The 27,951-nt window shown below is 45.8% G+C and overlaps 1 protein-coding gene across 3 annotated transcripts in view; it reads right to left on the reverse strand.

Moving 5' to 3' along the window:
* Window positions 1-339: 339 nt before the first annotated feature.
* The window catches only part of CB1H4orf19 (chromosome B1 C4orf19 homolog), an 87,225-nt gene continuing 59,613 nt past the window's right edge, over window positions 340-27,951 (reverse strand). For all 3 annotated transcript variants that reach the window (XM_047857372.1, XM_047857373.1, XM_047857374.1), the window contains 3 exons: window positions 15,804-15,853; window positions 3,258-3,311; window positions 340-2,225 (listed from right to left, as the gene is read on the reverse strand). In XM_047857372.1, the coding sequence (XP_047713328.1) occupies window positions 1,298-2,225; window positions 3,258-3,289 (960 nt within the window). In that variant the 5' untranslated portion in view covers window positions 3,290-3,311; window positions 15,804-15,853 and the 3' untranslated portion in view covers window positions 340-1,297. The remainder of the gene's footprint in view (window positions 2,226-3,257; window positions 3,312-15,803; window positions 15,854-27,951) is intronic.

The following is a 27,951-nucleotide window of genomic DNA, read 5'->3' on the forward strand; positions in this document are numbered from 1 at the left end:
AGTGCGTCTTCTGTGCCAGGCACTGTGATAAACACCTGCATCATCTCGTTTAATCTCTACAAACACACACCATTATTACTCTGACTTAACAGATGGGAAAGGAGTAGGGATCAATTACTTGTCTAAGGTCGCATGGCAAAGCTGGAAACCAGACCAAGGTCAGTCGGATTTCAGAGCCTGTGTTATGAAATGCCATCCTAAAGCTCTTCTGGGCTCCCATTTCTCTAGATGGACTTGACCGTGCTTTAAATTCTCCACTGGGCCACGTCAGAACGGCAGTTCTCGTTCCTATAAATTACAAGGCGGAAATGCAGAGGGGGCTGTTGTTCGTCCTTAAGGGGAGATCGGCGCGTGCGGTCACGCTGTCACGTGTTTCCACGGCAGGGACAGCCAGCCAAAGCCGTTCTCAGCAAACTGACTTGCTCTCCTCCTCACCTGTTAACTTAGTAGTGCAGCTCTTTACATGGAAGCAAACGTCAAGGCTTACTGACACTCAAGGCTGGCACATTAGAACCGCCTTTGAGTTAAGACAGACACACCCACATGTTGTTATGTTTTAATCAGAATCAGACATTAAAGTGGCATAGAACACTCCATCTGATCTCTTCGCTGTTCCCAATCTCATGAATTTACAAGTCAAATGGTCACAAGCAGGTTTAAGAATTATTTTGACCGGCTTCCCCAATCCCAAAGGAGAATAAAAAGTAATAATGTAAAAAAAGTTAAGGTCAAGGTGTCTTCAGATCACAGCTAACAGCTAACCATTTGTTTACTAGTGGCTTCTGCCCCATCCTGAATGCTGCTGAGCTTAACTGGATATCAAACAAGTGGTTAGTTATTAGTTCCCTGGGAGACCGTCCCTGAAGGTAAGCCACGCTCTGGGGACACACGAGGCACTTTCAGTGGGGGTAGTTACCTTTTCCGGGTTGGGTACAACGTCTGGCTCTCAGAAGCGAGACAGTGAATTTACCAACAGAACATTCTGTGATTATGCACTCTTGGGATTCAGCACTGGGATTTCCGAGCGTTCTCGGAGGAGGGTTTGTGGGTTGATGAGCAGGCTGTTTAATTTCTGCCTGTGCTGTGGGCACCGGCGCATCGTCCCCTCTGATTTTTATTCCGGCCTCCTGAGTGACACCCCGTCTACACAGCGGGGCTTCCGATACTTCGCAACAAGCGGCCTGGCCGCAGGCACTGCCAATCGCCAGAACGGACGCTGCTGCAGGCTGCACGACGTCAGCTGCGCGCAAGGAGCACGCGCACCGCGCATGCGCGGCGCGACACCAGCTCGGGGGCCCTAATCTGCCTCGTCCGCGTCTTCTCCTGCGGTGGCCGCTTCCAAAGCCGCAAGGGCTTCGGCCACCGCCGCGTCCTCGTCCACCGCATCCCCACTCCCGTCTGCGGTGGAGCCGGGCGCATCCTCCCACCCAGTTCTCGAATCGACCCCGGGCACGGCCTGAGCAGCGTCCTCTTCTTTGAAGCCGACACTTAGGGCTTCTGTTGCCACGGCCTCATTTAAGGAATCCCAGCTTCTCTTCAAGGGGAAGGGCATATTCAAGCCGTGCCCCCCGGCCCTGGGGTGAAGGCCCGCCGGGGGTCCCTCCTCAGGGTGGCTCTCGGGAAGACCGTCCTTTTCTTCCCAGTCAACTGTGTCTCCAGCCGAGCCCCGAAGGGGAGGGTAATCCGGGGCCGGCATCTGGAAGTCGTGGTCTTGTACTTCCAAGGCAGGACCTTCTGCCCTGAGAGCAGCTCTGGGGTCCCCACTTTGGACGACGTGGGTCTCTCGCAGGGCCGGCAGCAGCACACTGTCCCGTCTGCCGGGGCCCCCGCCTTCCCGGAAGGGTGCAGTCGGGGGGGCGCTGTTGGCGGTACTGAGGCAGGAGCCCCTCTCGCCCTGGTGGGGCCCACGGTCCCCAGTGGGCTGCGGGGGGGCGGCGGGGCCGATGCCGTTGACGGCACTGCCAGCCTTGTCCGCGCAGGGTCCCCCCAGCGTGTCCCCCAGAGGGGGCGATCCCGGGGGAGGCCAGCGGGGCTCCTGCCCGCTGCCAGCTCTGCCCCTGCTGGCCGTCCTCTTCAGGCCCTCGCTCTGCAGCTCGTTTTGATGCCCCGGGACTTGGCTGCCCTGTTTGCCTTTCCATTTACCAGCGCCCCCTTCATCCACCTTGCAGCTGTTCACCTCGTTGACGTAGCCAGAGGAGGGCACTTGAACTGGATCGAAGAGATAGCTGGCGGCGACAAGAATGAAGATCAGTTAGACATTAACTACGGTTATTCACGAATCCCTCTATGAATAGCTTCCATTATCAACACTCTATGCTTCTACTTTCTGCTTCCTTCTACCATTCCTGTTAATTTCTGCGATTATTCCGTGAAGCCTCTGTGTATGTCTAAACCAAATAGATCTAGTTGGTATAAACCTGTTTTACCACTGGAAATAGGTCTCAGGAAGAGATCTAAGAGACCACAGAACAGGGTGCAAAGTGGTTGATGGAATTAAAAACAACCAAAAAGTAAATAAATGTCCAATAACAGGGGAATAGGTGGTTAAACACTGATGGCACATCCCCTCCACAGAATAGTATGCAGTCATTAACACGATAAATAAATATGAAGTCTGGACTAGCACGGAAGACACTTACAACAAATATTTATGATAATAAATGGTTTTCAAATCACGCCCTACCATCACACTGTGAGTACAATGGAATAAAACTTATACACACACGTATGAATAAATGGATGTAGGTGTATAGCTGTAGATGGAGAACTGGAATAACCAAAAAAGTGCTATTTGTTAAGGGAGCAAATTAGTTAACTTCTTCCCCTTTATTTTGTGTGGAGTTCTAGTCAGGTTATCCAAATTTTCCTGAAATAGAATCTGGACAGAATTAAAACCCTGTATGTGACTGGGGTGATTTATTTTCAGTGATGCCAGGTCAGGCATCATCTCTGCAACCCCAGCTTGTCTTTGCATTGAAGGTCTCTGGAGAATTGCAAGGTCCACCCAAACCAAATTCCGTCTCAGAGCACGACAGCATTCCCAATGTGCTCGGAGCAGTGAGCAACAACAACAAAAAAGTTTAAATCTGGGCCACATGTCCTCTGAAATGATATCCGAGCAGCTCCAAATGCATAATTTCTTGGCAATGCTGGTCATGCTTGAGGTCGGATAAATGCGGCGAACCCATGCGGGGTCTTTAGGGGGGCCTCCACGGTAGCCCCAAAGTCCTCCACTCAGGGTACTTTTCCAACTTTACCTTTGTATCATTTTACAGCACTTGCACCCCATCTGGATGACTTTTTGTTACCATCTGGAAAAGAGAGAAAGGACAGAACAGAGTGAATGACATCTGAACAGGAACTAAGTTTGCTCTTTCCTTCCCAGATACTCCAAGTTGGGAGGGTCACAATTTTTGGCAAAAGCAGAACACGTGAGGCAGGGAGACCACGGTTACCGGGAACACCTTCACGTTTCTAAAATCACCAATTCAGAGTTCTCAAACATTTACCGACGCTCGTCTCTGTGCCAGGCCCTTTCCCCATCCCGGGGCGATAGGTAGGTTGTCTCCATTTGGTGAAGGAGGAAACACAGGCTGAAGAATGCTAGGGAGAGACCTTTGGGATTGAAAGGGATCCTTGCCATTTCCACATCAATCAATGGCCTTATGCTGGGGACTCTGGAGCCTAACCAGGGCGCAGCCATTGTGCTGCTCCAGGGGGCGGGGGTATAAGAGAGGACTCCTTACCAGGGAATTAGCTACTCAAGTATGAAAGGACATCTGGGTTGGGGCGCCTGGGTGGCTCAGTGGGTTAAACGTCTGACTTCTGCTCAGGTCATGATCTTGCAGTTTGTGAGTTCAAGCCCCGTGTGGGACTCTGTGCTGACAGCTCAGAGCCTGGAGCCTGCTCCCGATTCTGGGTCTCCCTCGCTCTCTGCCCCTCCCCCACACATGCTTGCTCTCTCTCAAAAATAAATAAACATTAAAACATTTTTTTCAATCATTAAAAAGAAAGGGGCATCTGGGTAAGGTGGCCGACCTGCATGCTCCACAACACAGACCCAAGGAGGTGACGGCTGTGGTCATCATTCCAAGCTTTACGGGACTAATCGGCATCTGTTGCGCCCCTCCCGTGACTGGCCAACCCGGGCAATGGCCCAGGGGCTCCACTCTTGCAGCTCAAGGACATGGCCCTTGGGGAGTCCTGGCAGCAGATGGGTTCAGCTGCTTCTTTTCTCCTACCTGCCCCTTCCCAAGTTTCGTGTTTTCCTGATGCGTGCTCTCCCACTGAAATCTTCCCTTCACGTGGAACTCACCGGGTTGTTCTGATCTCTCTTCTGAAGATCCTAAAAACTCGTGTGGAAGAATCTCTAAATCATTTCCCTTTTCTAATAGGAACAACCTTTAAAGTGACAAACCAGTAAGAGAATCTACAGCCTCAGTCCCTCCATCTCTGTAAGACGTGCTCACGAGGAAGAGGGAGAGATCATTCACTGTTGGCGGTGTCGCTGCCTCCCTGGCCTGTCTTCTGTCTTCCTTCAATTGTAATTGAACTCCCAGGATGCCACTACAGAAACCTTTACCCACACGGAAAATGACCGGTGCTCTTTAAGAGGTTATGGACTGGCAGGTTATGGGTTTATACCGATAAATAAAGTCTACAAACAACCTCCTATGGGAGGGCTGAAAAATGGTCTCCAAAAGATATCCCCAACCTAATCTCTGGAATTTGCATGTAACAAAGAAACAAAAAAGGTCTTTGCAGATGTGATTACAGATTCAAGATGGGGAGATTTACTTGTATTATATGGTTCAGAGCCCAGCTCTGCTTCTTACTTGGCTGTATGACTTTGGGCCTCGGCTATTTCATCTGTAAATGGGGATAATGGTATGTCTACCGTATGGTGTCGTTGGGGATTATATAATATTCACAATAAGCATATACTTATTACTCAGACCTGTTTGGACATAGCACATTAAAAAAAAATTTCTCTTTCCTTTCCTTCCTTCCTTCCTTCTTTCACATATGAGCAGGGAAGAGACAGAGAAGGAGAGAGAGAATCCCAAGCAGGCTCCACACTGTCAGCTCAAACCCATGAACCATGAGATCATGACCTGAGCCAAAATCAAGAGTTGGACACTTAACCAACTGAAGCACCCACGAGCCCCGACATGTTAAAAAAAAAAAAGTATGGAGGCCTTGCACCTAAGAAAGATGTAATGTAGTTGCCACAACATACACACAGGAACAAAAGCATTGTGAACACCAAGTAATACTTGTTTTCTGGGTTAAGGGCCAAATGGTATATTTCTATTAACTGTGGCACCAACTGAAAGTCAAGTGCCACAAAACCTGAGTGCCACAAAGGTTCCTCAGAGGGAGAAATCATTGGGAGCTTGGCCAGCGGTCAGTGTGCACAACCACTTACTGTTTCAAAGCACTCTCCGTTAAATGATCCCATGTCCAGAGCCCAGAATTTTGTTCCCAGCCTCTGCTCCCACTTACGCCTGTTTTCTGCTAGCAATTCATAAATCAGCTGGAAAAACAGGACCAAGAAACAAGGACGATGTGCACCTCCCCCCCCCCCATTAACCCCTCTCCTCCACCCTTCCCTCCCGCCATCCTGCTCTAAAACTCTGCCCCTCTACATGCTTGCAGTACCTTTATTTATCTTGGACTCTGTTTAAAAACACAGAAGGATAGGAGGGAAAAAAAAAGTCAAAGGAAAGAAAAATCTGGTTTTGAGGTTTTTGAGAGGGCGGACTGTGGGCCATCATAATGTAATTGAAGCCATGGTGATCACTGTAAAATATCTGGTCGGTCAACTTTAGGATGGCAAGTTAAGAGGCATAGCAGGGGAAGGTTTCAGGAAGGAAGGAAGGAAGGGAAGAAGGAAGGAGGGAGGGAGGGAAGGAAGGAAGGAAGGAAGGAAGGAAGGAAAGAAGGGAGGAAGAAGGGAAGAAGGAAGGAAGGAAGGAAGGAAGGAAGGAAGGAAGGAAGGAAGGGGAGGGAGGGAGGAAGCTAGGAAGCGTCAGCCTTGAGCCACACCTTGTGTTCCCAGCGTCTCAGAGGCTGAGTCTCAGAGGCTGACGGGACCCTGGGGAACCCTGGCCCAGCCACAGTCCCCACCCTGTGCCGCTGTGGCCAGGGCCATGTGAGCAACACATTCTGCCCTGAAATGACTGCGGAGCTTTAACAGGCCAACTGGAGAGCCACCACTTCCCTGTTTCTTATAGAATTTGTAAGTCATCTGTGGCTTTAGGCTCCCCTCCTCCTCCCCCAGAAAAACCACAGGATCTATATTTTCCTTCAGAGCCAGGTAATAGAAAGGATGTTGTAAAGGTTTTCCCCTTTCAGGATCAAGTTTCTGGTTTGGCTTCTCAGCCCAGCCCCCACTGGCCTTTGGGGCACAGCACCCGGGTTTCTGCCTGGCCTGGTCCCTCACCTGAGGGCCCTGCTCCGGGCCTCTCCCGCCTCTCTCTGCCAGTGGAGACAGCCTCTTCCTGGCCACAGGCTCTGCCTTCTCCCACCTGCCCGGAGTTTTCCCTCCCCAGGGACATTCCTTCTCTCACTGAGGTGGCTCCAGTGTCCACGGCTGTGTGACTGCGTGACTGCTGGCGGAAAGGGTGGGGACTAATGTATTCACATCCAACCTCTGCCTGCCCATATCCACGACTTCCTTCCTTCTATGAGGATTCCTAATGTCAAATTCAACTTATTCCTCTTTTCATATGTCACTTTAGTGTCCACATCTTGCTTTTGGCAAGGAGCTCTCCCATTTCCAAGAGCGAAAAGGAAATACTCCTTGTCCAGTGTGACACCTGGACATGGGGACAGGGGAGGGTGGGGTACATGCTCTTAATTAACACCTTCACGAGGGGCAGTCTACCTGCCTTCTCCCTGCTCCCCCGCCCCACTTGGACAATGGCTAGCTTGGAGGTTAGAACTCGGCTGTCAGGTGCCTCGTATTACTTAGTAGAATCAAAATTTGCTTTGTCTTTGGAGTATAAATATCAGTGGAGAGGCAAAGGGCAAATCCTTTGCAACCATCGGCTGGTTTATACAGGGGGAAAAGCAAATACCATTAGGAGGGTATGTCCACCCAACGTGGGCACCTGCCTGCTTCTGGAGTCCTGTGTTGGGGGTTGACTCTGCCCTGTGTTTTACGTTGAAGTTAAACAGTCCTGCGTTTGAAGATGGACATGCGAATGCTCTGTCAGTTACTAATCAAGTCTCGTTGCTGGAAAATCCTGTTCCATAGGGGGGATCGTGGGGGAGGCGGGGTGGGGGAGTGGTGTGGAACAGGAAGACCACAGAGTCAGGCGTTTTCTAACCAGGCAGAGAAATGGAGTATTCATCAGGAAGACAAGACATACAGAAAAAGGCTCAAGCCAGCTGCCAAGGGCTGCCTTTGAACAGGATCGTCCCAAAGAGTGACGGAGGCAGGTCAAAGGGCACAGGAACCAGCTTGTAAAGGTTCTACTGGTCAGATCTGGAACTATTGGAGCATCAAAATAAATACTACCGATACAAAGGGTTAGAGCCCCCTGAATAAAATGAGGATCTGTGCGTCCACGTGGATATAAATTCAGGGAAAGCTCTGCCTTATAAGTAGAAAGCCAGCTAACCCGCACACAAGGAATCATGGGACTAGAAAAATCTCCATCATAACAGTAACTGATTCAAGCAAGGGCCAGCAGTGGATGCTGACGTTAGCGGGCAAGGGTTCAGGGAGAACAGAACGGTTCGTCTCTAAGCACGCCACCTGCTTAAGGGTACAACAGTATCGGTAAGGTGGAGGAACGATGCACGCAGCACTTGCACCTGATACCCAAAGGTGACATTGCCCGCAATGAGACTGACCAGCTCCAGGGGCCCCTGATGGGAGGCACTGAGAACTCAGCATCACTTCTCTGGTTTTCCTGTCATGAGAATGTAACCTGGGTGGAAGCCTGAAGCCACATCAGTCAAACCCAAATGGGGGGATATTCTGCAAAACAATCTGGCCTGTACTCTTAACGAAATGCACGACTGTTGTGAAAACCAAAGACTGCGGAGCTAGTCCAGACTAAAGAAGACTAAGGGGATAGGACAGCCGAATGAAATGTATAAGCTTTGGGCTAAAAGGCCCTTACTGACAAAATTGTTGAAATCTGAATAAGGCCTGTTGATTAGGTAACAGTATTAAATCAGTGTTAATTTCCTGATTTTGATCAGTGCACTGGGGTATATAGAATGTCCTTGTCCTTAGGAAATACACGAAGTATTAAGGAGGAAGGGTATGATATCTGTAATTTATTAAAATGATTCAGCAAAAACGCGCGCGTGCGCACGCGTGTGTGTGTGTGTGTGTGTGTGTGTGTGTGTGTGTGTAGGGAAAGGGAAGAATAAAGCAAATCTGGTAAATGTTCACTTTTGGGCACAGTGAGAGGAGGGTATTTGAAAATTCTTTGCACTTTTCTTACAACTTCTCAGTAAACCTGATGTAATGTCAAAATGAAAAAAGAAAAAAAAAGTGGGAAATTAAAAAAAAAAAGCACCAATCTACTGTTAATTGTTGTTCTGTCTGTCCCTGGGCTAGGACCTAGCAGGTATGGGAAATCACTGATAATGATATTCCCTACAAAGCAGCACAGGGGGAAAGGTTGTAGAAAGGAGCTCACCAAAAGCCCCCCGATTTCTCTGGACGTAGCTGTGATCCTGAGTGCATCCTGAAGACCTTTACTCAATAGCCAGTCCCAGCCTCTGAAGGCAAAGAAGGTCTGGTTCCTGTCCTCAGCTGCCCCGCCTTCGAGAGGGACTTACAGCCTGGTGCTTGGGGGTCCATCAGCTGTCTGCCTCCCCTTCTAATCCCAGGCGCCTCTCAGGCAACACCTAACTCTGGGCGGCGTCCAGCTCACACGGAGCCCTACACACTTGACATTCAAACAAAGGGATGACTGGTGAGTGACAGCTGTGAGTGAATAAGAGGGGACTATGGGATTTTACCAGTCATTCCATTCGGGGGCCTGCCTCTTCCCGTGATCGCACCACCCAGTGGTCCAGAACAAAAAGCCAAGCGCAGGAGCTGAGAGATGTTTCCCTCCGGGCTCGGGAAACAGCACCCACCACCCTTTGTGCAGTTCCCAGGGTCAAGGGCGTTCTGCTGCAAGGGTTCTAGTCAAGGAGCTTTAGAGGCAGCCGGGAAGTGGTCTGAGTTTACAGAAGTTGGAATACTTGGAAGACAGACACCATAAAATCAAACACTCGAATTTCAGCTCCGTTTTGGAAAACCAGCTGCGTGTTCGGAGAAGAGCTGCGATTTCATGTCATGTGGTCAGCAGGTGAAGCTGACAGACATTTAGTGAGTCGTTTCTGGTACCGAGGAATGAGTGAAAATAGTTGCCAGGTGCTGAAGAAAATTACCAGGTGCTTTATACAATAAATAAGAGATGGTCTGCCCAGCTTCAGCGCCGGCGCTGGATTCGTAACTGGAAAGGGACAAGAAGAGACATTCTTAGACTGCTCAATCCACTTCCTCAGCAGAACCACTGCCTCCTTCCTGGACAGCCTTTGAAAACAATCGGTGAGTTTCCTTTTCTCCTAAAGAGGCTGAGCTTCAGTGATGGTGGAGAGCCTGAAAGCCTATATGAGGACCTTTATTATCACCGTCAATCACCTATTTTAGGCTACGGTATGTGTTAGCATCACCTAGAGCTGGGCTTGATGGGATATTTGTGTGCAGACATGTGTTTTGTAGGTTTCCCCCCTGAAACGGGTCCCTGGTCAGACAGGTTTGGGAATAGCAGTGATTAAAGATGAACATGTTCATGGTTATGAAAAAGAGCCACTTCACCTTGTTTAGCTCTGCAGTTACCCAAATTATGTGAACACAGAATTTTTTTTTTCCCCATAAAACTTCCTAACCACGAAACTTCAGTTTTGTGAAATGTTTTGGGAAAAACCACAGTTGAAATGACAGTCCTAATCATCTGGGGGGAGTGTTGTGCCTCAAGCGACAAGTGTAGTATGCTGTTTGGGCGACCCCAGCCAGGCAAAGTGTGCGCCAGGAGTCACGTGTTGGCAGTGGCTCCATCACCAAATGCTCACGCGTGGGAGGGTCGTGTGATCGCTTGAGTCCGTGAGGTCAAAGGTCTCTTCCAAATCTGACAACCTGAAAGGGGAATCAGTGAAGAACAGGAATGTCCCCCATCGACCCTCTATTCATCTTGGTTGACACACTGATAGTCCGGTGAGTACTGAGGCAAGGCAGGCACCGACAGGACCCTCGTGCGGGTGAGGTTTCTCTCCAGGGCTTGTCAACCACCCCATGGTCATTCCGCCGACGTGTGTCTGGGTCCCAGGGCCACATTCACCCAGCACATGATCCTGACTTAATGTAAAAAGCTTCTCCTCCGTGTCCCCTGGCTCATTTCAGGTCTGCAGCTCTGTGGTAGGGGTCTCCTCAGCCTCTTTCCAGGGAGTACCGCGGGAGACAGCGTGTGTAACAGCAAAGCCCCTGGGAGGGCCGAGGCCACAGATCACCGGGACCCTGTGAGGCTGGAAGAGGTGCACTGTCGGACCCCCTTTTCCACTGGAGTGGGCTGGGGGAGACACAGGCTACCGGTCTGGAGATTAGGGTCTTGGGAGCCAAAGGAACAAATTGGTCTCTGCGGGTGAAATGTCAGGGTTGAAATTGGTATTTCTTTTTTTTGAATATATTTTTTTAATGTTTGTTTATTTTTCAGAGAGAGAAAGAGACACAGTGCCAGCAGGGGAGGGGCAGAGAGAGAGGGAGACACAGAATCCGAAACAGGCTCCAGGCTCCGAGCTGTCAGCACAGAACCCAACACGGAGGTCAAACTCACGGCCCGAGATCATGACCTGAGCTGAAGTCAGAGGCCCAACTGACTGAGCCACCCAGATGCCATGAAATTGGTATTTCTTGATGAAAGACTGCCCTGGGCCCACTCAAATCGTGCTATTGAAAGCACTGCCTGCCTGGCCTCTCCCAAGGCTGATCTTGCCGGTATATGCACCCGATGAGGGTGTCTACACGGTTTCTGTGGTGCTTCCATTCCCCGTCCCATAACTTTACTGCTGCTGGAGTCACAGGGTCCTTGGTGTCTGTATTATATGTGGAAAAACAAAAGACTTTTACAACAGTGAGAATGTCACTCCATTTTTCTGTTCTTGTGGTCCATATACGTGCATATCACAATCTTTTTGATCTTAATAACATTTCTTTTATTAAATTTTTTTAACAGTTATTTATTTTCGAGAGAGAGAGAGAGAGAGAGAGAGAGAGAGAGAGAGAGTGAGCGCACAAGTGGGGGAGGGCGCACGAGAGAGGGAGACACAGAATCCTAAACAGGCTCCAGGCTCCGAGCTGTCAGCACAGAGGCTGACGTGGGGCTCGAACCCACAAACTATGAGATCATGACCTGAGCCGAAGTCAGACGCTTAACCGACTGAGCCACCCAGGCACCCCAATCGATTTAAAAACATTTCTATGACCTTTTCTTCTATTCAAAATCTAATATCATTTTTTTCTTTTCAGATGTCATCATTAATCTGCTGTCCTTAAGACAGATGTTTTATGGATGGTCACAGTCATCACATAGTGTCTCCACTGATACGACTCTCCATTGAATCCATGGTGTTGTATCAGGCACTGTACCAGGTTCTGGGGAAATAATGGCATTCCAGGTGCTCCCCGGAAGAACTTATAGTCTTGAATGCCTGTGGGGGGGGGGGAGGGGGGAGTATACGTGTGGGGTGGGGTGGGATGTATGCAAACATTCGGGAAGGTTCACCACACCGCACCAGCATTTCAGCATCGTGGTTAAAGGAGTAATCTAGGGTCAGAGCTGCGGGTTTCCATCTACCTCTGCCACTTACTAGTTTTGTGACCTCCGGGCAGATTTCTTAGCATCTACGAGCTTCAGTTGTCTAATCTGTGAAATGGGAATGATAGCTGTTTCTCCTTGTGAAGATTGTTCTGAAAATGGAATGAGCTAGGAATTTGTAAGGCATTTACTATGGTGTCTGGGGGACTACCAGTAGTCACTGACACTCAGAATAAGTAGATCGCATTTGGGTGTTCTCTACTCATCAAATACTGTTTTTGGGAACTTTCGTGTTTAACTTTACAGCAACCCTTTAAGGTGCGAACTGCTGTTTTACAGATAAGTAAATGGATCTAAGTTAGAAAATGGTACGATGTAGCTGTTAATGCTGTTGTTCTAGTTTTCTGTAATATTAATATTTCCTGGCATCTGTCTTGGTGGGTCCTGTTGATTTCTGAGTCCACTGGATTACACAACAAGCAGCAGTTTGGGATCCCGTAACTTTTTGCAAGAGGGAACTGGATCCTCTTGATCTGGGCTCTGACAGAATTTGGTAGGTGTGCTTGCTTCTATGACCACCAGATGGCAGTATACGTCGGTCATTTAATTTAAATTAGAGGAAGGGACTTGGTGTGGGAAAGCCCTCTGAAACGAAAATTAGGGCACAAATAGTGTAGGTGCTTTGCCATGTGGCAAAGTTAGGGAGTAGGTGATGTGGTAAATATTTCAGATAGTGACGGTCACCTTTAAGTCTTGGTGGCCATGGCACCACCATACATGCCAGGGCCTCTTCTAGCTCTGGCGGGACATGAGGTTTGTGCTGTCATCTGGGTAGATCATGGTGGAGTCAAAAGGCTCCCACAGTTCTACAGAGAGCACTGTTGACACAATGACTGCCCGTCGGAACCCCAGATCGGAGAGTCGGCCTCGCTCCCTTCTAGTATGCTCAGACAGTGATTCTGTGGACGTGGCTGCGGAGGAAGACGCATGTGAGGTGTGCAGTTACCCTTCCTCCCCGGGGTTAGCTATGATGCTGCTGGGCCTGTCCATTTGGCTGCTCCTCCTGGCTATCTTTGTGCTCTACCTAGACCCCATGGCCGCCCACGTGTGAGCTGGCCGTGGGGACCCATCTTCTGGGAACATGAACAGCACGTTTTGGAGAATCTTTAGACAACAGAAATATAGTTTCTTTGGGAAGATCTTTAAAATCTGAAATGAAGATGATGTATTTTTACTTAACACGTGCAGTTCTCTGTCTTTTCCACGGGGATCAGTGGACCCCCTTCTGTGATACCCTTGACCACCATGGTAACAGTATCATCTGACAAAACTCATCTCGACTCAGTTTGTCGGGTTGCCCTATTGACTTCGGTCCAAGCTGCATAGGAAGCTATGCAATCTTTAGTAGGGCATCTGCTTAGAAACCTAAGAGACGCCCTTGGCATTAGCACATGATCACTTTCATTTTTCTGGCCATTTCATCAGAAACCAGTCACAGAACATGTATGAAATCACAGAGGGGGTCTAGGAGAAGAGGAGGAAAAACTGAATATCCAGTACATAATGTAATGAGGGGATGGGCCCTGGCATCAAACTCTGGATTGGCCTGTTTAGAAGCCAGGTGACCTTGAGTAAGTCATTTCACTTCTCAGTTTTGCCAACCACTAAGTGGGGGGAAATAGTAACGCCTAATCTCGCAGGGTTCCTATTAAGATCACATGATTAGATCATGTGCTAGGCCTGGCAAAGTGTGCCTGGCAAGTAGTAGGTTCTTAAATGTTGACTGCTGTCATGTTCACCGTCATCATCCATGAAAATATTCTTTAACCACTGGATGCTACTGAATTTTAGATACTGTGAATACAAACAAGCATTGTTCTGACCAAATCCTCCCTGGAAAGCCATGGGAATCAGGGTGCATCTCCAACACACGGTATGCCTCTTAATTGGTAAGTAGCTTTATCTGGCAGGTGGAAGAAGTCTGCATGAAACTCGAAGCATTTAGAAAAAGCCAAGTTTTGGAAAGGATGAGGAAGCCTTAGAGGAGGCAATGTGGACAGAAGTTTATACAACGCAGTCTTGTAAGGCTACAAATAATGATAGCTTTCTTTTTTCTTTTACTTATTTTTTAAATAAGCTTCACGCTCAATGTGAAACCCAACACGGGGCTTGAACTCACAACCCTGAGATCAAGACCTGAGCTGAGATCAAGAGTCGGATGCTTAACTGACCGAGCCAGCCAGGCGCCCCAATAATGAAGCATAGCTCAGGGCTAGGTGCTTGGCATCACCTAGTTTTGAGTAAATCCCAGTATCCTAGAGTGCCCAAACCACAAAGAATCTTAGAGAACATCCCGCTCAATCACCTCATTTTATAAAGGTGCTCAGGACTCAAGGCTAGAAGCATGAACTGGTCAGAGGATAAGAAAAAACAGATTGTCCCATACTTATAGATGACCCTGCACATGCAGAATTGAATCCCCAATGTTTCTTGGAAGTATAGTGAAAACAGCTTGTGCACTTGAAAAGATTGAACATGGTGCTAAGGCCTCAATAATCCCGAGGCATGTAACTGGGGGCCACTCTGCTAGTTATTAGGACACAAAGAGACAGAAGACCTCTGCCATTTTGCTAAAGGGCTCACCACCCATTCATGCAACATACATTTTCTGAGCACCTATTATGTGCCAACTACTGAACTCAATTCCAGGGATCTGGAGAGAGTTTACAGTCTAGCAAGGGAAAAATATGTAAATAATATCCAAGCAGATGACTAGTCTAGTGTTATGAAATTGAAAGACGTCATACGATGTTACATAAGGAGCACCTGAGTAATCTTAGGAAGATTAGAAAGAGCTTGTGGGCAGAGGTGAGCAGATAATGGTGCTGGTGGAGTTTGGAACCACATTCCAGGGTGAACGCAACATGAAGGCAGGAATGCTATCCCTTATACTGTCTTAGACCCACCCTTTTCTCTCCTCGTGCACTGCCATTGCCCCCATCCTACAACATTATCACCTCTTTTTTTTTAAGTTTATTTACTTTGAGACACAGAGAAGGTGGGCAGGGGAGGGGCAGAGAGAGAGAAAGGAAGAGGGAATCCCAAGCAGGCTCCACACTGTCGGTACGGAGCCAGACACAGGACTCGAACCCACGAACCCCAAGATCATGACCCGAGCCAAAATCAAGAGTCAGATACTTAACTGACTGAGCCACCCAGGCTCCCCAAAATCACCTCTTTCTTATTTGAATTACTGTAGTTCCTCCGGCCACCTGCATCCACCCAATACATTCGCCACATGGAAGCCATGTGATCTTTTTAGGACACACATTTGAATCACATCATTCCTCACACCTAAGACTTCTCAAAGGTGCCCGATGCCCTCAGGATATTTAATAACATTTAACAACGATGATGATGATAAAAATACCAAACTTACACAGAGCTTCCTATGTACCTGGTGTTCACCTTCGTGCTTTATGGGTGTAATTGATCCTCATTATTTGTGGATTTCGTATTTGTGAAATCCTCTAACTTGCAAAAGTTTATCTGCAACCCCAAAATGAATACTCAGTGTGCTTTTGCAGTCATTTGTGGACAAGAGCTGAGTGTTATTGGAGTGGTCTGATGTGCACATTTCTCGCTAAGCTCAAACAAGGCAACGTTCTGCCATCTTGTTTCAGTTCCTCATATCGTAAAGCTTTCAGTGTCAAGACTCAGTTGGGTCATGCTAATCTCACATGTTTTAGAACTGCATCCCAGACCCACACAACTAGAAAGGAAATAACAAAATTCTACGAAAAAACCTGAACGAAGCCAGAAAGAAACAGACTTCGGGGATTGCTCTGTCTACTGGCTTTCGTGTGTCAGGTAATAAAAACTGCAGTGAAAGACCAAGTAATAGAAAATTTAATGGAAAATGGAAAGTACAGACTTTTCCCTCCAAAGCATAAAAAGGAAAAGAAAATGGCTTACCTGTTGTGGAGATTGTCCATTGGGTTTCTCTGGAAGTTTAACTTCTCTTCCTGCAACAAAAAAGTTGCAGATTGAGTCTGCAAGTTGCCTCCTGTTCACAGCCAAGTTGTATCTTGAAAGTGACAGCAGACAGCATGTCCTGAGGGGGTGCGAGGCAGTGAGGTGGGGGAATTGAGTTCCCTTGCCTGGGAAGACTAGTGTCTTGGGACTTGCCACGCCTTGGTTTGCAGCCTAGCTGCTGAATCAGCAATCAATTCACAACCACCCAATTTCAGCGTTTTCCTCTATAAAAAGGTTGTAGTGACATTTAAATGGCACAACATGTAAGTAGTTATCACATGCTGGGCATGCTGGGATTATTCAATAACCAAAAGCTACTGTTGTTATTTATTACTGTTGGTAAATATCACATGGCAATGCGCTTCTTCTCTGATGGGTAAAGTTTCGACTAAACAGAAAAAAAAAATCAAGGAATTTTCTCCCTGTAGACCTATCAAATAATCAAAGTTTCAATGAATACATATGCAGTATCTTAATAAAATACATAATTGAGAAAATAGCATTGCTTAGTGAAAATAATGGTGTGTAAGATTTGAGAAAGTAAAGCTAGTGTTCAGATTTTTATCAACTTCTCTGTGACTATTAGAATAATTCACCTATATCAAGACATGACATTTTCAGGAAATGCTCTAAGTCTGCTCCCAGGTAAATTACTTTGTGAGATACTGAATTCCACAATAGTGGAATGGTTTCACCCTTTTGGTAATTCACTTTCATTGTCCTGTAATGTCTTTTCACTCAGTATTACTTCTTATCGTTTAATTATTCCTTAATATCTAATACATTGCTGAAAGGTCAGGTGATTCTATTCTTAATTTTGACACAGCGTTCGTAATTCAACTCAAATATTATTTGGTAAGAAAGACATGAGAAAGGCAAAGTCCACGGCCTCAGGGAGCTAGCCATCTGGCTGGGGAGGGCACGGAGACAACGAGAGTTTACAAGTCACTAAAATACTATGCAGGGTACAAATAATGCCATCAGAGGAACAAACAAAATAAATCTCAGGACTGCGAGGTTGTGTCACTGGGCTGGCAGGCATACGCTGACATTTGAGAGAAACTGTGGCAGATGGAAAAATAACGATGGTGAGATGTGGTGGGAGGGCCTTTTGGGTAGAGGGAACGTGGCAAACAGAGGACAGGAAATGATGGGAGTATTATTTAGTGAAATCACTGAATTCCTACTGTGTGCCAGGCTCCAGGAAACTGCAGGGAATGGTACACCCACGTGGGGTGTACCCTATAAAATGACAGCCCTAGCTGCAAAAGAGTGAGTATTCTGGATTTCTCGGTGTTTAAGGAACTTGGAATCTGCCATGCGGTTGGTAGACTTGCCATGTGCCAAGTGCACTGAAGGAAACCAGATGGATATGGCAGTTTGGAGTTACAGTTAAGACCCTACTTAAGAGTAAAGAATGGACCTTCAAGAGGGAGCATTTAAACTGAGATCCACAGAATGAGAAGGAGCTCTCAACAAGCCATGCCCTTGTTAAGAAGCCTTCAGTGGTTCTGCATTGCCAGCCAATGTCCTTTAATGTCCTCAGCTCAGCATTCGGGACCTTCCACAATATGGCAAGAGTGGCTCTGCTAGATTAGCTCTGAAGCTTCTCTAGCCACCCCTACTCCCAGCCAATCTGGATTTTCCACTCTTTTCTAAACAGGCTTACATTTTTCCTGTTTCTATGCTTTTGCACGTATTATTTCTCCCAGCTGGCTTGCAAAATTCTACTGATCCTTCAAACCTCATTGCACACCACCTCCGCCATGAGATTTTTTTTTTTAAACCCCAAGTAAAGGTAATTACTCCACTATTTTCATTTCTGTGGAATCTTATCTTCTTGGACGGCTCCAATCACTTTTTGCCTTCATTATTACAGTGATTCGTTTATATAACGTTCCCTCCACTGGCCTGTAAACGCTTAGTAGGGAGGGGTCACAGCTTCACCATTGTTCATGCACATGTTGTGTCTTCTGACACAGTGACTTGCATATAGAGGTACACGGCATGACTTTTGAAAATGTGAGTTATAAGTATCACTGGGAACTTTAAGATGCTTAATACCAATGTATTATATTATAAAACAACAGTGTACATATTTAATCAGATCTAAGATGCACATGTATTCACTTTTTAACACTTCTGAAACTGAAATGCAACTTACATTCACTCATGGTTAAATTTGAGGCATTATTTTCTATTTTTGTGGTATATAACAGTACGTGTTATAATCTATGACATCAAATATTCAATGAAATGTGGCATTTTAATACCATAATTTGTTATCTCAGGAATATATTATGCGTATATTTACTAAATATATCCTATGTTAAATAAGTGTCTACCTGGAACACAATTAGATGAATATTATATAAGACACGGTCCATTTACCCAAGAATCGTCATTTAATTAATTAAATTTATTTGCTTTATTTATTTATTTATTCAATATAATTTATTTTCAAATTGGCTAACATACAGTGTATACAGTGTGCTCTTGGTTTTGGGGGTAGATTCCCATGATTCATCGCTTACATACAACACCTAATGCTCATCCTAACAAGTGCCCTCCTCAATGCCCATCACCTATTTTCACCACCACCCCCCTGCCACCATCAACCCTTGGTTTGTTCTCTGTATTTAAGAGTCTCTTATAGTTTGCCTCCCTCCCTCCCTCTCTGTTTGTAACTAAAGATTTTGTTTTTAAGTAATTTTTACACCCAATGTGGGGCTTAAACTTACAACCCAGAGGCCAAGAGTCACACGTTCTACTGACTGAGGCAGCCAGGCACCCCTAACCCAAGAACCTTCTAAGATGAAAACTAACAATATCCAGAGATGGACTTGAGAATTTTACTTCTAAGCACTACATAAAGATCATGTATCAAAACAAAAACAATAACCAGAAATAAGACCCTTCAAATGAATTCTATTTTTTTTTCCCAGAATGACTTTTTGAAACAAATTCTTTCCAAAGAAAATATTTTGGTACACCTGCTTTGTTGGTGCTTATTGGCTAATTTATTTGTTGGGCAAGATAGCATTGACATTACCTTGGGTTGTCCATGGTGAGGACCCAATGGTTGGTAAAACCAATCAGGCCTAAGTATTATGAGAGTTTGGGAGAAGAAGAAATCCCAGTGTGGTCGAGCTGCCAGGAAAGGCTTGATGGAGAAATGCAGACATGGGAGGTGGCAGAAATTAGAGAGGGCAGGGGTAGGAGAGAATATGGGACTTGTGGAAAAGACAGTGGGGAGACCCATGCTATGGATTTGGAGATGAAAATGGCATCTCTGAGGTTACTGGGGCCTCTGAAAGTAGGCACAGAGGACCTAATGTGACCTGATTGGTGATGCAGGTAGGTTCCTGAGCAGCAAGTGGCAGAATGGCAGCAATACATCAAAAAGCCTCCCCTGCTGGCAACAGACAAGGAACACCACAAGAGTTTTGTGCAGAGACTTGCTAAGAGTTGATCCTTTGAATTAAGTGAGGAGATGGGACGAGCCTGGTATGTGGTGGTATCAAAGAGAAATCCAAAGGAAAGAGCAAATGTGGAAAACCAGCTTTTCAAGCTTTCTTTGGTTTTTGAGTTAGGCATTGATTTCTACTGTCCCTGGTTTCTCTTAGTGGTTTGGTGTGTACACTTACTATGTATAGTGTCTTGGGAAAGTTGTGTTGCCTCACTACCCGTTTCCCTGTGAGTATAATAACAATTATAATTATATAGTACCATTTTCAGAGAACAGTTAGGGTTAAGTGAAAGAAAACAGTAGAGTATTGAGCACAGGGGTTGGTACAAACCATAATCTTAACATTAGCTATGATTTTTCATCCACTGTCATTGTCAGCGTCACCATGACCATCACCATCATCATCATCATCATCATCATCAATCAGTCAGTTTCTGTTTTTCTCCCTGCCACTCACTGGACATTTCTTGAGTCCAATGGTCATATCTCATTATCTTTGTTTCTTCAACAAGGAATACAAAGTAGGACTCCCACAAATATGTACTGAGTTTTATGAAAAATAAAAAGCCAGATCTCCATGAAAGAAAGGATTTGCGTGACAAAAGGAGTTACTGAAATTATTCTCATTCTTGGAGGCTGGCAGATGGAAAGAATGGTGGTTCCATACACAGAACAGGTGGAAGGAGAACCTGTATTTGAGTTCAGTATTTGAGAGTGCCTGAGTTCAGCATTTAGCCTTCTGAGTTGGAGTGATGGCCGGGGAGATGGTTAAGGGAAAGGTGGCAGACAGAACAAATGCAGCCAGCTACTTCCCATTACAAAGGAAGAGGCATGCATAGCTCACAGAGAGAGCAAAGGTCCATAAAAACAGAAAGCCCATGGATGTGAAGTTAACTAGCAAGTTAGTAGGGTGGGAAGCCAAGAATCGGCCCAATTTAGCAGAATCCTTAAAGGCTTTAGGACAGAAGGGAAAAAGAAGGGAGGGCTAGAATCAGGATGATTTGGAAGGTGTTTAAGAAGCAGTTAGCGGGGCGCCTGGGTGGCTCAGTCGGTTGAGCGTCTGACTGGCTCAGGTCATGATCTCACACTCCGTGAGTTTGAGCCCTGCGTCAGGCTCTGTGCTGACAGCTCAGAGCCTGGAGCCTGCTTCAGATTCTGTGTCTCCCTCTCTCTGACCCTCCCTCGTTCATGCTCTGTCTTTCTCTGTCTCAAAAATAAATAAACATCAAAAAAAATTAAAAAAAAAAAGCAGTTGGGGGGCACCGGGTGACTCATTCAGTTAAGCGTCTGACTTTGGCTCAGGTCATGATCTCGCAGTTCATGGGTTCGAGCCCTACGTCAGGCTCTGTGCTGACAAGTTAGGAGCCTGGAGCCTGCTTCAGATTCTGTGTCTCCCTCTCTCTCTGCCCCTCTCACGCTCGTGCTCTGTCTCTGTCTCTCTCAAAAATAAGCAAACATTAAAAAACAATTACAAAAAAAAAAAAAAAAAGCAGTTAGGTTCCTAAATCCCTTTCTGCACTCCCAGCTTTTGGAGTGGTTTCTGCTCTTTATCTCACCTAAAGAGTGTAAGTTTAGTGTCTGGAAAGGGTAAAGCAGGGTCTCTGGACTAGGAATATAGTAGAGAACACACAGCAGAGGGCAGGGGTTCTGAATCCAAAACTGGGGATTAAGTGAACGTGTGCACGTGGAGTGCTGAGAGCCTCAGCCTGCTCCCCTCCTTGGCTCTGGGAATGCTGGCAGTCACCCTCGAGTTGTCCTCCAGACATCTAAGGAAGTCTCTAATACGAAAGACAGAGATCGAAACCAACCAACCGACCAACCAAAAAGCACTTAAAACAAAAAGTAGGGAGAAGAAAACTAAAGCCAAAACAAAACGATTGACAATAAATAATATCCTCACCATGTCACCTGTATCCAAAAAGAACAGGGGATCTTTAAAAAAAAAAAATCAGAGAACAACAAAAACAATGAAAAGCTCTTGGAAATGAAATCAAGACAACAAAAATTAATATTTCAACAGAATTTCAATAAAGAGTCTAGAAGAAAAAGAGGAAATCTTATAGAAGTAGGAAAAAAAAAAGATACAGAAAATCAAATGGAAGAGATAAAATAAATCTAGAGGATCAGTCCAGAAGATCCAACGTCCAAGTAACAGAAACTTGAAAAAGAGAGAATAAAAGGAAGGGAGGAATTCATCGACAAAATTATTTGAGAAAATTTCACGTAACTGAAGGACATGAGTTTCTACATGAAAGCAGTCACCAAGTGCCCACCACAATAAATAAAAACAGACTCAATGCCAAGACACAGCACTGTGGTATTTCAGAACTGGGATGCTATAAGCTTCTAGAAAGAGAAAATCAGGTCGTATCCAAAGAGTTGGGGATCAGAACGGTTGTAGACTCCTTAAACACACACACACATACACACACGTGCACATGCGCACACACAACCCTCATTCTAAGCCAGGCCAAATGACCAGTTAAGTGAGAAGGTAGATAAAGATCTTTTCAGATATGAAAGGTCTCAAAAAACGTACCATTCACACAACCTTCCCCTCCCGGAAAGGAAGCTATTGGAAAATGTCACAAAGAAATGAAGGAGTAAACCAAGAGGGGGAAGCAAGGGATACAGAAAACAGGACATTAAACACAGGAGAGGGACAAAGCGTCCCCCAGGAGGAGAGTGGCCAAGATCCCAGAATGCCAGCAGTGGACACAGTCACAGGGACGGCTCATTTGGACTGGACAAGGCAAGAAGGCTCTGGGCAGTTTTAAGAGAGGAAATTGATAGAATCCCTGAAGGATCCCAAAGAGAAAGATATATACGATAAGAAAAGAACGTGGGGTGGGACATGTGGGTGGCTCAGTTGTTAAGTACCTGACTTGGAGTCATGATCTTGCAGTTCATGAGTTCAAGCCCAGCATTGGGCTCTCTGTTGCCAGTTACGGAACCTGCTTTGGATCCTCTCCCTCTCTCTCTCTCTCCCCCCCCCTCCCCTTTCTTTCTTTCTTTCTTTCTTTCTTTCTTTCTTTCTCTCAAAAATAAATAAACATTAAAAAAAAGAAAGGAATTTGGGGTTGAATCTGGATAAGTATGCAGAATATTTAACATGTGAAAAAATGAGCCATTTGTTACCCCAGAGAAAATGGAATTATACTTTTCCACCTGGACTGGCTGGGAAGAACATTTACAGAGTTGTAACAGATACTTGATATTCACCAAACTAAGACTGGAGGGGGTGCGCAGCGGGGACTGGGAACATTTCTGGTGTGCGGTAGGGCAGAGGGTAGAAGCCGAATCATCTTCCATAGCGGAATAACGTCTAAAACTGAGAAGACTATCAAGACATGGTGCTAGAAACATTCATTGAGAGAAACAACCAAAATAATCAGCTAAAAAAAAAGTGCTTTTTCAAAAAAAAAAAAGTGTTTTCCTTGGAGGAAAGAAAAAATGTGCTCACAAGTGAGCAGTCAGGGCTCCCACGTATGAAGATGTGGGAACCGATCTAGTCGTAAAGAGCAAAATCTCGAGAAACGGTACACCAGACGAGAGCAAGCAGTAACAAAGATGCTTTTGAAAGAGCTGAGTCACATCCATTTTCTTAACCTACATTAATTATTCAGCATCTCGTACTGTGGGCCAGGCCATGTGCCAGTAGATGATCACAGCAGAATGAATAAGACGTAAAGCTTATAACCTAGTGAGGTAGGCAAAACGTAAACAAATAATTATGATCCAGTGATATAATAGAGCTTATAAGCAAAGTATTATGAAAATGTGGGCACCAGCAATGAGCCTTTCAGAATTTTCTAGAGTTGTGCTGTCCACATGGTAACCACTGGCCACCTGTGGCTAGTGGCTACCATACTGGGCAACGTAAGACCTAAAACATGTTCCTCATGGCAGAAAGTTCTATTGGATGGTGCTGGTCTCGAGGTTCTTAAATGGTGATTTTTACCGTGCTTTTCTAGTACATTAAACCCCTGAAGGGATCACATTCCATGGGTCTATTAGTAAATAGAGCTTTGAAGAGCTTGATATTTAACCAGCTAAGTTATCTGTCCATGGAAAGGAATTTTTACTCTGTTTCAGGTTTTGTTTTCATCTGGAGCCACTTGGGGAGCGAGGAAGGGGTATTTCTTGCATCTCCTGATACTGTTTGACCATGCACAGATGTTGGGGAGCAAATGCTGCTGGTGACCAGACTCTGTGAGTCATTGGGAAAGCACTTTTGCACAGTGGGAGGAGGGAAGAAAGAGCTCTGCAGAACTCTGAAACTCCTGAGTTTGAATTTTGGGGCCACTACTCGTTAGCTCTGTGGCCTCGAGCAAATCTCTCAACCTCTCTGGGCCTTTATGTGGTTTTTAGATGTGAGGGGCACAGGTAAAGCACGGATCAGGCTAAGCAGTGGCAGAAACACAAAAATGGCGGCTGTCATTCTTCTCGCTGTCCTTCATCCCCAACAGGCAATAAGCACGCTGGTCAGGAAGGGCCCCATGTGAAGGAGAGGGCTGGCCCTCCTCACTTCTCATCACGACTCCGTTTCCTGGCTTTCGTTAAAGGATCTATCATTGACCAGGAAATGAAGTACCTACAACAGTAAGGGGATTTTTTTTTTTTTTTTAGTTTATTTTTTTTGAGAGAGAAAGAGAGAGCAGGGGAGGGGAAGAGAGAGAGGATGAGAGAGAATCCTAAGCAGACTTCATGCTGTCAGCGCAGAGATGCAGGGCTTGAAGTCACGAACTGTGAGATCATGACCTGAGCCAAAATCCAGTCAGACGCTTAACGGCTTCACCCACTGGGCCACCCAGGCACCCTGAGGGATTTCTGTTCAAAGCGGGGCAAAGGGAAGGAACAGGAAGGGCAATGAGATTTGCCGAAAGCCCAGGACATGCCAGACCCACCGGCAAGTACTGTATGTCCTATAAATCCTCCCAGGGTCTAAGAGAAGTGGAAGGATGGGAGGAAGGCAGCTGGCAGGAAGGTTTGTGGGTGGTGGAGAGACAGCATGGTGGGACACAGACCCACGGGGACGGGCCAGAGTTCCATGGGGAATGCCACGCCAGGGCCCCATAGGATGAAACACGCCGTTCATGAGGACAGCTGGGGGCAGTGTGTCGGTCTCATGGGTGGGCCCAGGCCAGTGGTAGTGAGCAGAGGTGGCCTGGGTGACCTGAGCCAGGCCTTCACTTCTCCACACGTGTTTGCTTAGGGTTTACACTAACCCTAAGTTAGTTACACTAACCCTAAGTTAGACTGGTGGACAGTCTCCATCTCTGTTACCTTCTTCAACTTCCATGAGAAGAAAAACAAAGTTTCCAAGTGGAGTTAAATTCGAAATATGATAAGCCCGAGTTGGCATCAACACCCGGTGCAAGAAGTAACTTTTCCTTGTAATTTGTAAGTGCATTCAGGCTTGTTTTTTTTTTTCCGGGTTCTCTTTTATGGGTTTCCCCCACCCCCATCCCCAGGCAGGGCCAATATCTGAATAGAAAGAAAAGATCCCCAGCTGGGCTCCTTTCTTCGAACAAGCTTTGCAAGCTTTGCAACATCTTCCTTGGATTCCATTCAGCTGGGGGCCTTCCCCGTATTCCAGAGGAATTCCTGCGTCCTCACACAGGGGCCCTTTGTGGTCTGAGGTTATGAGAAGTTAACCAGGACTTCGCACAAGGAAGTATCTTTTCCTTGTGTGAAGCCGTGATCAAAGAGGAATATCATTCAAACCAAAACCCCAAAAAACAACAACAAAAACCCCACCAAAACAAACCCGCAAAAATAAAACCCCACACCAAAACCATGATTTATATCTAGAATCTCTACAGAAAAAAAAGATCTGAGTTACATCAGTAAAGCACAATCATCTTCAGTATAGAATGTACAATTAGCTAGTTCGTGTATTGATGGATTTTGAAGTTTAGTCCTTAGTACAAATTCTAAGTCCCGTATTTAAGTATTCAAACTTTTTTTGGGTTCACAAATATCCCCAATCTTTTCCAAATGCTTAAAGAACTTTTTCATTAAAAAATGATATGTACAAATATGTGTATGTATACTCATATAACGTACATATATAAAACTAGATATAACGCTACACACACATGCACACATACGTATCAGCACACAAAGTTTGGGAAAAGAGTGCAAATGATCATAGCAACCTACCCATGTGCTATGTGTTCATTTTCTCCCCAGGATTTGTTGTGGTTTATGTCCGTCTATACAGCGATTTTACACAGTAGTAAATAAATAAGTTCACGCCATGCTTTCTCTCACTGAACATTTTGTTTCTAGCCTTTCCCGTGACAATACATAAGGTCCACAATGATTGTTACAAATGGTGCAAATTATTCCAAAAGTGAACCTCAGCCAGATAATTAACCATTCCTCACCAACGCTTCATATTTCTAGAACTTTCCATTTTTGGTAAAAGTCACCCTCCTTGCAGTTTCCAAGTTCAAAGTCTACAGTGCTGACTGTAAACATGACATAATTATACTGGGTGAAAGGATTTTGATTTTCCTTGCCTCTCCTTTTTAAAATTTTCTTCTGACACGAAGAGGACCTACAGGACCCAGCAGTTAGAGGCCAGCCCGAGGCTGTTTCTTCATCACAAACCAGGAAATGCTGGCTCTGAGAGGCATCAGCATCACGACTGTTCCGATTCAGAAGTGCAGGAAAAGAGCAAGAAAAATCAGCCTAGCAATGACCTGTCCTAGGCAGAAATTCTCCTTTCCCCAATAATTAGAGACACTGCACACAACAGATTCCCGAGAATCAGACCCGCATTGTAACTCCTACTGAGTTCATCTTTTCTCTCTTTCTCTGCGGCACAAGCTCTTTCCGGTGGAGGCAGCAAGGTATGGCTCTCTTGGCAGCAGGGGCCCCAGAATGGGGCACAGTCATCCCACGTATCCATCCGTGGGTAGGCGCTCCAGTGCCCTTTGAAGATTATGTTTTCTAAAGTCTCATTCTGTCTCAGTTTGCTCACCTACGTGGCATAAGAGATTTGTGTCAGATGTGCAAACTGCCTTGCATGTGTTCCTCTACCAAGGGCAGGTGAGGGGAACAGGAGAGGATGAGGGGGGCAGAGCCCCGGGGCCAAGTCCCTGCAGCTGTAGCACCATGTCGGTACATGGGCGAACAGGAGCTCAGGGCCGTGGGAGCCACAAGACTCTTCACTGGGCTCTGGCAGGCATTACCCTCAACACATTTTCAAACCTCAACTTGGGACTCTGGATCTGATGCATGAGAAAGAGAGAAAGAAAGAGAGAAAGAAAGGGGGGGGGCGCTGACACTGGAACATCCATTATGTGTTTGATACTATATACTCACTACCCCCATTTTCTAACCAGCAACACTGTGAAGTACGTACTACTAGCTCCATTTCATGAATAGCAAGCTTAACTAATTCACGTAAGTTTCATAACTGTAAATGGTAGGCAAGGGTTCAGAGTTTAAGCTTTTGTCATTAACACCATGGAGTCTTTAACATGATAGGATGTATGCAACCAAGCCTATTATTGTGCGGGTAGGCAGGGAATATGGGATACAGGAGGTCAACGAACTTGGCCTTCCCATTCACAAAGGGCCTCAAGTGTAGACTCTTGACCAGTATCTCCAAGGACACACCCAGAACTATACTGACAGGCTTGAAAGAATGTTCATCACACAGCTTTGAACTTCAGTCTTTCAGTCTGTTCAGTTTGCTGTAACAATTCACTTGTAGTTCCCTATGAATTAATACTTAATCTTGAGAATAGGAAAACTCTATCACCTTTATGATTGTGTGCAAGATCACACATTTGTACATGTAAGCATTTAAAATATTAATATTTATAATCTTGCTTTGTTATTATTTTACTACTTTAATATACTGAAAGCCTCAAAAACAACAAAAATTAAGTAACTGGGTCCCTTCCATTGCCTGAGAGACGCTGATCCTATACTATAGTTCCAGAAAGACCAGGTTGTAAGTTTGCCATTAAAATGCAAAAGTAAACATTAGGGACAGATTTCTGAAGAATTACCTTAAGAGAAATTCTTGGGTTGGGGGTCAACTCTCACCTCTTGTAGAGATTTCACTATTTGTGATTCCTTAAGTATCTGTATCTTAAGAACCTTAATAACTGATATCTTATGGATTATATACTTTATTTTTATTTTTTTTTAATGTTTATTTTTGAGAGAGAGAGAGAGAGACAACGTGAGCAGGAAGGGGCAAAGAGAGAGCGAGACACAGAATCCAAAGCCGGCTCCAGGCTCTGAGCTGTCAGCACAGAGCCTGACGCGAGGGTCGAACCCACAAACTGTGAGATCGTGACCTGAGCCAAAGTCGGACACTTAACCGACTGAGCCACCCGGGTGCCCCTGGATTACAGACTTCAAATGGGCACAGGTAAACAATCAATCACCAGTAGCAATGATGCTACTGGACCTCCAGCTTCTGGGCTTTTCTTTCTCATGTAGGGAGGCAAGAGCCGTGCAGCCCAGAGCCTATCATTCTCTGCTCCAAAGCTGGCCTGCCATACCATGAGTCACAGCGACTACCTGCGGTAATAGGAGGAACTTGAACATGTCAGTGAAGTTGTCCTTTAAATTTCTTCCATTCTAAAGCGA

Source organism: Prionailurus viverrinus, chromosome B1 (assembly GCF_022837055.1).
Source record: "Prionailurus viverrinus isolate Anna chromosome B1, UM_Priviv_1.0, whole genome shotgun sequence".
Classification (NCBI taxonomy): Eukaryota; Metazoa; Chordata; class Mammalia; order Carnivora; family Felidae; genus Prionailurus; species Prionailurus viverrinus.